Source organism: Chelonia mydas, chromosome 4, assembly GCF_015237465.2.
Source record: "Chelonia mydas isolate rCheMyd1 chromosome 4, rCheMyd1.pri.v2, whole genome shotgun sequence".
In the NCBI taxonomy this organism is placed as follows: domain Eukaryota; kingdom Metazoa; phylum Chordata; order Testudines; family Cheloniidae; genus Chelonia; species Chelonia mydas.
Window position 1 is genome coordinate 90,892,960 of NC_057852.1, and position 13,818 is coordinate 90,906,777.

At 38.9% G+C, this 13,818-nt stretch overlaps 1 protein-coding gene across 3 annotated transcripts in view; it reads left to right on the forward strand.

The window, feature by feature from the left end:
* The window catches only part of USP46 (ubiquitin specific peptidase 46), a 32,704-nt gene extending 27,503 nt beyond the window's left edge, over positions 1 to 5,201 (forward strand). For all 3 annotated transcript variants that reach the window (XM_037897794.2, XM_037897792.2, XM_037897795.2), the window contains 2 exons: positions 989 to 1,067; positions 2,449 to 5,201. In XM_037897794.2, the coding sequence (XP_037753722.1) occupies positions 989 to 1,067; positions 2,449 to 2,550 (181 nt within the window). In that variant the 3' untranslated portion in view covers positions 2,551 to 5,201. The remainder of the gene's footprint in view (positions 1 to 988; positions 1,068 to 2,448) is intronic.
* The last annotated feature ends 8,617 nt before the right edge of the window (positions 5,202 to 13,818 follow it).

The window sequence follows — 13,818 nt, forward strand, 5'->3', positions numbered from 1 at the left end:
ACATGTATATCTAGAATGCTGACTCTGGGCCTGATCTTGCAACAAATTTGAACAAACAGACCGTTACTACTGTGCAAAGTCACATTGAAGTCAATGGGATAGCATATGAAAGCCAGGGTCTGCCTGTGCCAAGTTGTTTACATAGTTGAGACCAACTTTAGATTACCTAAAATTGGATTATGATGAAATACTTAGGACAAAAAAATATATAATTATAGGCCAGCCCAGACTCATAGCAGTAATATTCTGCATTGCCATATGAAATACCTATATCTCACTCAGATTTTTGTGAGCTGGTGTAAATCCAAGTAATTTAAACTGAGTTACTCTGTTTATATACCAGTGTGACGAAGATTAGAATCTGGCCCTCTGTGTCTTACTTCTGTTGGGCTGGAAGTATGTGGAGACAGCGTATTCAGCCTCTAGCAGGAGGCAATGGTTGTATTTTTTTTTTCTGTACTAACTGGTGATTGCTTCAGCTGGCTGATTTTAAGGACTGGTAATGATTGGTTAGAATGAAGAATCGTAGCTATAATAGGAGTTCTTGGATGTGAGGGATTGTCAAGCATAGAAAAAACTGGAAGAATTCTTAAAGCTCAAAAAGAATGAACAATTGTTCTCCCCACCCAGAAGAAGATACATAATTGCATTTCCATGTTTAATATCAGCCTGTTTTCTCCCTATTTAAATTCCATTGAGCAATTTTGAAAATATGTCATCGTTTATGTCTGCCACCAACTAATTGTCAATTACTTTTTAGTTAGATTTATAAACTACCATAATGCAGATAATGAGAGGGCATTCAATTTTCAGTTGACCACCCATTTTAGATAACCCAGTATAGGAGAAAGAAGAATGCACATGTCTACTTAACACTGCAAGCTGGCTTACAAGGGACTTCAGTGGAAATATATTATCTATTTAACATATGACTTATCAAAACCAGCCCATTTATATCTGATTCTTTTTTAATTACTTTTTTTTCTAGTGGACCTAATCGTGGGCATTATATTACCATTGTGAAAAGTCACGGATTTTGGCTTTTGTTTGATGATGACATTGTAGAGGTCAGTATGCTGATGATCATGAGAAGATTATTGGTGTGTAAGTTCCCATATCCATTTGGTGTGGCTTACCATTCAGAGACCATCAGCTTTTGGTAGTGACTTGATTTCCCCCTTCCCTTTTCCCCCAATTTAAGAAAAGATAAACAAGCCAAGCTCTTTCAGTCTCCTCTCATCAGCTAGGCCCTTCAGTCCCCTGATCATCCTAATAGCCCTTCTCTGCACCTGTTCCAGTTTGAATTAATCTTTCTTGAACATGGTTTATCAGACCTGTGCACAGTATTCCAAATGAGGTCTGACCAGTGCCTTGTACAATGGCATTAATACTTCTCTATCTCTAATGGAAATGCCTCCCCTGATGCATCCTAGGATCATATTTACTTTTTTCACAGCTGCATCACATTGGTGGCTAATAGTTATCCAATGATTGACCTACACACCCAGTTCTCTCTCGTCCTCTGTCACTTCCAACTGATGAATCTCTGGCTTGTAGCAGAAATTCTTATTATTAGACCCTAATTGTGTGACTTTGCTCTTTGTACTATTGAATTTTATCCCTTTTGTTATTCCAATCTTCAAGGTCATCCAGATCTTCCTGTACAATATTCAGATCCTCCTTTGTGTTGATGGTGCCTCACAACTCCATTAGTAACCTCCCCCCAGTCTGAAAGTTCACCTTCCAGCACAACCTATTGTCTATAAATCAGAGCAGAATCTGGCCTACAGTTGGTGCAGATGCCTTCTGCTCATAGTGCAGTAGTGTCTCAAGCAGACACTAAAAATCGCTGCAGTATGTTGCCAAGACTAGGGGCTGATTCTGATCTCACACTAGTGTAAGTCAGGAGTAAATTCATTGCAGTTATAGCAGAGTAAAACTGATGCGAGATCAGAATCAGGCCAGTTGTTTGGAAGGAGAGAGCATGGTACTTCTTAAATATAAGGGTAGCAGAATCTGTCCCCAAAGACACAATGATGAGGAAAATAAAAGGAGGGGAGTAGAGGACCCCTAGAGGAAGGCAAAAGTTAAGTGCACTATCGCTATTGTAGCACCATTCTACCATTACATTTCTAGAAAACTAAAATCACATCTTACCTGTGTTTGTTATTATGTAACAGAAAAAAGATTCTCTCCATTTACCTGTGGCAAATCCTGCTTGGATTACTCAGAGAAGTAGTCCCATTGACTTCAATGCGTGAAGCAAGCAGGATTTGGCTCCTAAACTATTAAACTGCCTATTCACTTCTTGAATCACTAACAAAACTTGCTAATCATTACCCTGAGGCAAATAACTACATATGTGTTTTCGCATTTTTATATTCATTTAATCCAAGCTTAATTTTTTTTCTTAGCAAACATTTTAAACAACTCTGTTTGTTTTTGCAGAAAATAGATGCTCAAGCTATTGAAGAATTCTATGGTCTGACCTCTGATATATCAAAAAATTCAGAATCTGGTTATATTTTATTCTATCAGTCAAGAGAGTGACTTGGAGAACTGTGAAATGTTGCAAGTGGAGAAAACTGATCAGCACTGTCAACTATGACTTTTACACAGAGCACATCCTGAATAGTCGAACAATGATATGTCTTCTCTTCTACTAAATGGTTTCTGTGTTCTTGACTATAACCCTTCATTTCTGACATGCAGCACTGTGGTTTTTTAGTATGACTCAGAATGAATTGCAGTCAGCTCTTAGTAAAATTTATATGGACTAACATTTACAGATAATAGGATTTGGGGTCATCTGTGAAATCCAGCTGAGCTAGAATAGTATTTTCTATGGAAGTGTGCATTACATTTAGGACAAATTGTTTAAACTTTCTGAATAGCTTTGGGATATCTCTTTATGAAGCATTCCTTTAAATATGTACTAATATGTATTGTTATCCGTTTTAGGTGTAGAAAAAAATCTATTTTATATCCATTGGAATTGTGGTTTCATCGGGGATTTTGTCACATGTTACTCTCCACCACTAGAAAGCTATTCTTCCCAAATCCTTTGAGCTTTGGGTTATTAAAAACTTTAAATGGGTAACTTCAAGACTACAATTCACATAAGGAGATTTAAATCACTTTGGAGCAAGATGATACAATGTGTCCAGTCTTCCTGTTTATCCTGATGAGAAAGCACAGATAAGCTGAGCTTGTCATTTTGATTCTAAAAGCTACAGAGGCATTGAGGGTTTTGTGGGGAAAAGTGGAGGGAGAGGTTCCTCATATGAGGTACTTTTCTAAGGAGTGATCGTATGTTTCTGCCAAAAAGAACAGAATGTGTGTGTATGCTTATTGAGTTTGCAGATATTCCAATATTGTGCATACAAAACATCTCCTTCATCAGGGCGAGCATTACATAGTCTAGTTAAGTAAATGTTATTGATACAACAAATATCATTGGGCTCAATCCCACAATGTGCTGAGCACCCACAGCTCCAAATGACATCAGTGGCAATGGTAGGTACTTGGCACCTAGGACAAGGCCCATTGCTTATCAAGGTAGAACACTTGTTATGTAATAATCCATAGTTTACACCTGCAGTGATGTGTTGACCATGCTCAGCATCAGTAGTCATGTTTGTCAACATCTCAATCACTGTGATATCAGAAAGGTTAAAAAGTACATGGTTCTAGAGATATCAAAAGGCAAAATGTGACTTGTTTTAATGTTTTAATTTTCAAACTTGGTTGGCAACTGGTCATGTTCTAGCTAATAAATTGCTATACAAGGAATACTGGAAATACTTGGCAAGGAAGGAGGGTAGGAGGAAGTATCAGTAGGGCATGAGAAGGGATTGATAGTGTGTTGAGAGTAATTTTCTGTCTGACAGCTGACTTGGTGGATTTGACAATAATATTTCACCATTTAGTGTATGGACTTTAAGGATCAAATCTTGATCTCGCTGAAGACAATTGGTAAAACTACTGTTATCTTCAGTAGAACCAGGATTTGGCCCTATTAGGGGGAGAGGAGAGAAAGAGAGGGGGAGGAATTCTAGAAAGAAGCATTATCATCTCACAATATTTACTGTTATGTGTTTTTAACTTTGTATATTTATTAGAAAGTGTCACTTTCAGTACTTTTTTAGAAGTCCAACTGTAGTTTTGTCACTTTTATTTCAACAAATATTGTTTAAAACCAATGTTGAATATGATAGCTCCGTTTCTCCTGGGAGAGCGGGGGGGGGACGGACTTACTTGTGTTACAATCTACTGTGAAAGTGAAATTGTTTTTGTTACATTTTAGTGAGCATGCAATGTTAGCCTCTGGTATAACATGGTTTGAAATTTATTTGGAATTATCGGTGACCATTTTGAAACCTAAGGAGTATAGCACTTTACCTTGGAAGAAGAACAAAACTGGATTTTTCATCTTAAAAGATTTGTGAATTTATCATGCTATTGTATTGATCCAACAGATCAGACACAGGATCTAATCCTACAACTCTTCTTATGCGAGTAGTCCAAGTGTTTCCAATGGGATCATTCACATGAGTAAAGGTTGGAGGATTGGAGTCCAAACAAGTGCACTTTTTTCTTTTACTCACAGTGGGATGGAAGTTTCACCATTGAGGACTATGATGTTTCTTAATTTTAGACTGGCCTAATAAGAGGTTTCAACAATCTCTGAAGTCCATTGACTTTAATGGAGCCTGGATCAGGCCCTAAATTCAGTAAAATCACTTGTCTTCTTTAATGGAATATTTCTGAACATTCACATCTTTCCATTTAATAAACGTGGCCATCTTTTCCCTGGCAAGAGAGACGGTGTTCTGGTTGTGAATAAATGCACTTTTTAGATCAAAGTTAACCCAAGGTCAGACAAACATTCTGTACTTTGCAATTTGCTGCCATACATTTTTAGGATGTGTGAGAAACTTTACAACAAATCAAAACAGCAATGTATAACTTGAGTGTTCGGGACTGATGTTTGTATAAAGAACAATTGTACATAAAGAGATTATTTTAAAATGAGTCGGATTCTAGGAAATGGTTTTTATGTTAATAAGGTTTGGGTATTGCAGCAATAGTTAAACACTAACATCTAAGATTCAGCATATGCACATTTTTGTTTTTCCCAGGCTGGAAGACAAGACTTCACGTTGGATAATAAATTCAGATAATTACAATTTATTCCTTGACAGTACAATTATTATGGCAGGCTTTTTTCATACTTTATGGGTTAAAAAAAATGCCCATCAACATTTCTGTGATACATTAGGGGGACCCAGAGGAGTTATATGAAAGTGCTGCAGGGTTGTTAAATCAGAGGGTTTTGCTAACTCAAGAAAAGATTTACAGTAATGATGTAACACAAGTAGAAAATCAGTGGCTGGATTTCAACTTAGGAGAAATCATGGAAAGACTACAAAGTACATATGTCAACATGAACTATATTTTAGCACCAGTTAAATTACTGTGTATTTGTTTTGTCTGTCAATCAAAAAAATTGCAATCGTGATGCAGTCCTAATTGTCAGTTCAGACTCCATCCACCACCCTGTCTCCAAGCCAGCAAAACTCTTAACCATGTGCTCAACTTTAACATCTGAGTTGAAGTCCATAAAACTATACGCTTGGTTAAAGTTAAGCACATTTGTAAGTGCTTTGCTGGATTGGGGCCAAGGTGCTCAGCGCCTTGCAGGATGATGTAAATTTATTTTACCTGGATTTTTAATATATGCATGGTACATTTTTCAGACATTTTATATACTTATATTTTTTACTTCCAGTGCATCTTGAAAAGAATGGAGAAAATCTGGGACAATCAAGACTTTTCTAGCCAGCAATTTTAGAAAAAAATTGTAGCAGATCATCTGTGCTCCTGTATAATGTGATCTTTAGTTTATTGAGCTCTAACTGGATTAGTCCCAAGAATAATTTAAGTTCATTACTTGTTTTGTGTGCCATTGCATGAGATGTATTTTCTGTGTAACATTGTTACTTGTTCATCTCCACAATTTATTACATGTTCTTACTGATAGAAAAGAACATTTTTACTCTCTGTTGGTATTCCGCTAAACCCAAGGAACTGTTACTGTGCACTGTGTAAATTAGGTATCTTGGAGGATAAGCTCAGACCCAAATTTTATGTATCACAGAACAAGCTGTCAGCATATTATACATTTTCTATTTTTGGAACATAATAGATGGGGACAAAAGAAGGGATCAGTGAGGAAGAAGGATCAATGAAAGCAGAATATCTAGTTGAAAATAAGATATGCACAACCACCCCAATACTCATCCAATTTCAATAGGGTACAGATGTGGTTCAATAAACTAACATTTTAACGACTGACTCCCTTAGCAGTTAAAATTAAAAAGCAGCAGATGTTTCCTATGCATTGAATTTAACAAAGACATTAAGGGCTTGTCTATGCTGCTGCACTGCAGTGCTGCCGACAGGGGTGTTAATTGTAGAGTGCACCAAAACATTACAGTCTAACCGCCCTGTGTGGATGCTGTAGGTGCAAACTAAAAGGCTAGTTTGCATTAATGTAGTCCTGTTTGAAAGACGACTACGTTTATGCAAACTCGGTACCTTTTAGTTTGCACCAGCGGTGTCCACAAGGATCCGTTGATTGCATCAAAATGCTATGCTTTTACAATACATATCCCCACAGACCATCCTGTGGTGCAGTGTAGCCGTAGCATAAGACTTGAATGAAGATGTAACTGGAATTTATGCAAGGTTACAATGGATTCTAGCATTTTATTACACATGGCTTTTATCTTCAAACTGTTCATTTCATATACATTTGCACCCCTATGTGTTATGATATTGTGCACCGGGGCCTTGATCCTGAGTGGTGCTGACCACTTGCAACTTCCAGTGACTCTGCACCACTCAGCAACAGGTCCTTAATGTTTTGTCTCTTGTTTTCTGTTTTGTGGCCAACGAGTTTGAGCACTATCTTTTACAATTTAATGTGTATTAGAATTTTAGGGGATTCTTTATACCTATTTTACTCTAGTACCTTTTATCAGTGTTGTTTTAATTTATTTGTCTTCTATTTCTCAGTAACTGTACTATTTACTGTATTTCTATAATTATTTGTGTAGCTAATATTGCTTAGCCTTATGTTTTAATTATATACTTTGATTTTTTAAATTGATCCAAGCACTTTAAGCAATAATGTTAATCTTGTGAAATTTCAATCAGTTTAACACTTTGCCTCTAAAATAAAGTTTTCAGAACAAACACACACAAAAACCTATCTAGAGAATTGTCTATGGAATATTGTATACAAAGAGACAAGGTGGGCGAGGTAATATCTGTTATTGGACCAACTACTGTTGGGGAGGGCAGGTCTACACTACGGCAGGAATCGACTCTCTGAGATTGATCCATCCAAGGTCAATTTAGCAGGTCTAGTAAAGACCCGCCAAATCGACTGCAGATTGCTCTCCAGTTGACCCCTGTACTCTACCCCCGACGAGAAGAGCAAGGTAAGTCGACGGGAGATTTTTCTCCTGTTGACCTCCTGCGGTAACTTGACCTAAGGCACGTAGCTGGAGTTGTGTAGTGTAGGTTGACTTACTGCGGTAGTGTAGACATAGCTTTAGAAAGACAAGCTTTTGAGCCACACAGATCTCCTTCAGGTCTGGGAAAGGTACTCCCAGCATCACAGCAAAATGCAAAGTGGAAAAGATTGTTTAGGATAAGTAGTGAGCACATATTGTAAGGCAGCATTCAAGGTAGAGTGGCCCGTTAACCTCTCTGCAGTCACAGGACAAAAAGAGGTAAGTGGTAGGTTACAAATTATTGTAATAAACCAAAATCCACTGTCTCTGGTTCAATCCATAATTCTTAGTGACTAGCAGAGTCACAAATTTTAGGTCCGAGGCTCGTCTTTAGAAAGTGTTGTGCAAGTTTCCTTTGAGTAAGAGGGCTGAGAGATCAGATACAGTGATCACTTTGTGAAAAGTGTTCACCCACAGGTGATAGGAAAATGATAAAAGAAAAAAACAACCTGTGTGAGTTCATTCGAGAGCGTAGCGATTGTCTAGTTTCACCCACAAAGTTGTTATTGGGGCATTTAGTGCACCAGCGGAGTACACCACATGTTGTGACAGGCATGTAGGACCCATGGATCTTGAAAGGTGTGTTGTGGGGAGTGGTGATCATTGTAGCAGTGGAGATACGTCTGCAGGTTTTGCATCTGTTGTTCTGGCAGGATCTGGTGCTGCTTTGAGTTGGTGTGTCCTGGGTCAGCTGTGTAGCTCAAAAGTTTGTCTCTCTCACCAATGGAAATTGGTCCAATAAAAGATATTCCTCACCCAACTGGTCTCTCTAATCGCCTGGGCTGAACACAGCTACAAGTACACTGCATATTGTATACAACGAGATTTGAGTTTTTGACATATGGCTTACCATGGTTTGCTTAGCCAATCAAAAACTGATTTCATGTCTAAAATCTAAATGAATAATACATACAGTAGAAATCACATATGTGGTTGTAGCATCTACATGAAAAATTGTATTTGTCATACACAACTGACAGCTACTTCCACCCACTGGTCCATCTGGGAGTATAAATGACCACCACATAAAAAATACACCTGCTACAGAAACGTTTCCTTCTTTTCTCCAAATGAAGGATTACCTCTTCCCTCTGCCACCCCCCCCCCACCCCATTACACTGGTTCCTGTACTCCCCCTATCAATGAGTCATACTTGTAAGCCCCCCTTCCTCCATGCCATAACTTCCAAGCACTTCACAATCTTTAAGGTACTCAAGCTGCAATTATTCCTGGCCCTTATGTTGGGGGGAGAATAAGTCACTTTGCTCCCTCCTTCCCACCAGCTGTGTCCATATAAAGGAAAGAGAGAACTGGGTAGGGTAAGTCTTGTAAACACCTTACATTTCTTTCTAGGTCAGTGCCCATGGCATCTCTGGGTTATTGTAACATGCCCCTACCAAGCTTGTCAAGAAAGCTCCTCTTGTATGGGCGTGCACTTATTGTATATACCAGTGCTGAGAATAACCTCGTCACCATTTTAGACAGTCCTCTTTGTGGTCAGTAAAAAGACCAGGCTATTTCTCAATTGCAAAAGCTTTAAGTAAATTCTTCATGTGATGTTTTTTCTTCACAATTTAAGATAGTAGTCAATAGCTAAATGATGCTTAGAAAGCTTAGACAAAACAGGCTTTTAATATCCTTCCTGTTAACAAGAGGTACTTCAAAGGAATTATTTGAACTTGGCTACAGGAACCAGTTAGATAAACATATCCCTTTTGCATATAAGGTCAGGTAATACCTATTAGAAGGTGTTCACCCTCCTGGTATGGCCATCTGGGCTAATCTTGAGTCTTTTTACAAGTTAGTGATTCTTTTCCCCCAGGAGGTTTGCTTGCTGGCTTTGCCTGAGTGCTTAGACATGAGACCAAACTTGACTCCCTTTATTAACGGTCTTAGTTACTATAATTCTTTAATCATTCCACTTCATTGGACTATCAGGGCTTAGATGATCACACAATGTAAAATAAATTAACATCCGTGGGCCAATCACAACTGTCAATTTAATAGCCTAACACTTCTTTCCAGCTGAAGGATTCTTGGAGGTGGCAGCTCCTGCGCATGTAATAATGTTAAAAAGAGAGTAAGTGATTTATCTATGGTAACTTAGCAAGTCTGGGGCAGGACCTGGAACTCAGGGCTCTCACGGCAAACTCCTACCCCAACTAAGACCTTCACTCTAACCACTAGGCAATGCGTCCTATGTATTCCATTAGAGGACTCCCAAGAGGTAGAAGCAAGTTCTTTAGGAAGGTACCAGCAGTCCTCCAATGAACAACTTGTCAGCCACAATAAAGAATTTAGAGGTACTTTCAAAATTCCTGAGTGCAGTGCCCTGTCAACACTACAACTTTGTTATGGTTCGCTCTAAATATGGTTTGTGTTCACACACCATATAGTTTATTAGTATTCTCCTAGTAATTGGCGACGGCTTCTCTTCCCCAATAGTGCATCAGTATGAGGTCTGCATATTGTAGGCCCAAGTGATTTTTCTCATGGAGTCACTCTTTCAGCTCTGTGGCTTTTATTAGAGAATACTGACCAATGGAAATTACATAACTCGAACTTGCCTTGTTAGCTGACCTTGAGAGTTCAGCCACTGTATGTACACAGAGGAAGAAGGGAGGTAGGACAAGGGTATTGTCGAAGGCTATAGAATGGTATGTATATGCTGCTCCTACTCCAAAATCATTCACTTAGGTGGAGCATGAGGAAAATGAGTTTAAAATGTTGGAAACTTCTAGTCAAATCTGAAGTGGTGAACATGAGCATTACTATGTGTTACACTATAAAGACAAACTAAAAAATGTTAACAATGGAAATATACCAAACTTAGAGTGTACAGTAGAAAACTGTACACTCTGGGGCATTGAACATACTTGTGATATTTTAGAATTAATTATAAAATTCAGCATCTCAAACTTAAAGAGAAAAAATACTTTTCAGAATTAACTATTTCAAGGATGTGGAAGGTTTAGTTATTATAATCAAGATGAATCCTTAAATGGAGATACACAACAAGAGATAATTTCCCTCATGAGTCTATTTACTGCTGCTTCAAAGACTGATCTTGCTTCAATTCGTTATGTTTCATAATTGTTGTCTTTATTATATTTTCCACAAAAGGGAAGTATTCATTTGGGAATGATCCAGACTAGCCAGAGACAAGAAAGTAGCAGGGATGAAACCGTGTTATTTACCTCTGGGGCTTTCCTTTCTTTTAAAAAGAAAAGTACCCATAAGTTATTACAATACTTTTGATGTACTATAGCTTTCTTATTGACTAATTTATAAATGGAGTATGAAGTATTAAAGTACTACCATGTAGTCATGATCCACTTTAAAAATAGTATGATGAGACCTCATGTGTGGGTATATCATCTATAGACCATACATAACCCAAACATGGCCTACTCGATAGAGCACTAGACTAGGACTCAGGTCATGCAGGTTCTAATTCTGGCTCTTTGCTGGGTGATCATGGGCAAGTCACTTTACCTCTCTGTGCCTTCTCAAGAAAGCACTTTGAAATCTACTGATAAAAAGTGCTATATAAGAGCTAGGTATTTTTAGGAGGATGATGTGACCCAGGCACCTCTTGATGTCAAATGTCTAAAGGTACAGGGAGTATATAGGGTTTTACAGGGATCCCTGGGTCGGAGAGCTGCATAATAGTTCATTGAAGGGTGACATGTGAGGTCTCTATTGAGGGCAGGTAGCCTACTGATTGTCACAATCATGGCAAAATCTATATATGAATAATATTGAAGGAGTTATTGTGACAGGTTCAGTCACAGAGACTCCCCCCGAGACTGTCACTCGATGAGCTGGGATACCACTGAGAGCAACCCTCCTGCCAGAACACGCTCCCCTCCACTCCTGTCTTGCTGAGTTAGACACTCCAGTCAGCTCCAGCACAGATCAAGAGGTTGGGCCATGCCTCTCTGCAGTTCACTGAAACTGAGATTCACTCAGCCCAGTGGCTTCTCAGTTAACAGGGACTGTTCCAGCACCCAGTGTTCAGCCTTTCTGTGAGCCTGAACCCCAAATATATCCGTTTTACTCTGTATAAAGCGTATATGGGGTAAATTCATAAATTGTCCGCCCTCTATAACACCGATAGAGAGATATGCACAGCTGTTTGCTCCCCCAGGTATCAATCACTTACTCTGAGTTTATTAATAAACAAAATAAGTATAAAAAGTAGGTTTTAAGTGATTTCAAGTAATAACAGATAGAACAAAGTAAGTCACCAAGCAAAATAAAGCAAAAAACATGCAAGTCTAAGTCTAATACATTAAGAAACTGATTACCGGTACTCTCTCACCCTCAGAGATGTTCCAATAAACTAGTTTCACAGACTAGACTCCTTCCTAATCTGGGCCCAATCCTTTCCCGTGGTACAGTCCTTGTTAGTTCCAGCAGCCATCTCAGGTGATAAGCAGGGGTTCTCATGACTGGCAGCCCCCTTTGTTCTGCTCCACCCCCTTTTATAGCTTTGGCACAAGGCGGGAATCTTTTGTCTCTCTGGTCCCCATCCCTCCTTCTAAAATGGAAAAGTACTAGATTTAAGACCGATTTCATTATCAGGTGACATGGTCACATGTCACTGTAAGACCTCTAGTCTCCATTCCCCATGGGGTGGCCCACCTGTACAAGGAAGGCTTTCAAGTATATAAGGCCATTTACAACTGATTGTTTCTGGAGCACCCTGAATGGCCTCCATTTAATATGTTTACATCAGTGATACAATTTTATATCTTATTCTCCTAACTCCAGATATAGAAATAATACATGTAAACAAATAGAATGAACACACTTAGTAGATTACAAGCTTTCTAATGACAACCATACAAGGGGTATTCAGCGTAAAGCATATTCCAGTTATGTCATATTCATAAGCATATTTCCATAAAGCATATGGAGTGCAATATCACAGTTATGTATCTATTCTCCGAATTATGCTCTTAAGGTCTTGAATTTAGGCCGGTCACCAGAAGGTGACATACCTCAGAGATGTTCCTTTCAGGCAGGCGGTAACTGACACCTATCTCCCAGTCTGGCCATTTGTGTATTGTCCACCTCATGCTGTATGCCTATTTGCACACTGGGCCAGGAACAAATTGAGAGATGGCAAAATCTAAGAGAGAGGAAATCTACAAGCCAAAACAAAGGGGGGAGGGGCGTCCTGTTTATGAATAAAGATGAAGCATTGGTCCGATGTACATGGAATGCAAAGACACACATTGAATCCTTCACCTAGGAGACTAGCTAACAGCATGCATGTGTCATGAAAGAAGAAGCTGTAAAGTGCTGCAGGGATTCTGGATGAGCAATACCCTACTAGACATGAGAGTATCTTGTTAATTAAATCCGGACTCTAGAATGTGTTATGATTTTTTCTATATCCATTTGTTGCCAATATTTCTACTTGTTGTCACTTGAATCTCTGGGCTTTGTTAAATAAACTTATATATGATTCACTATAAACAAATATAAGTGCTGTGAGTTACACGGAGCGGTGGTCTGAGGTGGAACCAGTAAGCTGGGCTGTCCTGTTCCTCTGGACTATGAGTTTCCAGTGGACAAGAGTATGGACACCCCAGGCGGACACTTGGAGAGCTTGAGAGCTGGGAGGTGCCTATCGCTAACCTGCAGCGTAACAGCAGGGTCTTCAAAGCCTAGAGGGGAGCGCTTGTGTTGCCAGTGGCTGGTGGGGTTGGGGAGCTGACGCATGGCAGACACAGACAAGGCTCTCTCATGCTAAGGGCAGGTAGCAGCAAGGTATCTCTCAACTCTGAGTAACCCTGGGAAGCATCACAGGGGAGTAACAATTAGAGTTATAATTCTGATGTAACATTAATGTTTTGTGTCTGTTTGCTCTAGTCATTCATGTGTGTCACAAACCTGAAAATATCCTCAGAGGTGTGATGTACATGTCGGTTTGATATCAAGGTAGTAACACAGGAAAACAGGTGTTTTCTGTTTGCTAACTGTATTTACATTTGTAAATAAAAAGAACGCCCTAAGTTGATTATCTTGGCTAGTTTTGCTTGGATTCTTGCATGTATGTTTAAACAAGAGACCTGATCCTGTTTCCATTTAAGACAGTGGCAAAGCTTGCATTGAATTCAACAGGAGTAGAACTGGGTCTGTAGATGGCCTTTATTCAAGATGTAACATGCTTTTCAAATCTCAATGTAGATTGTTTATGAACTGTTATGAATATGAAGGCACC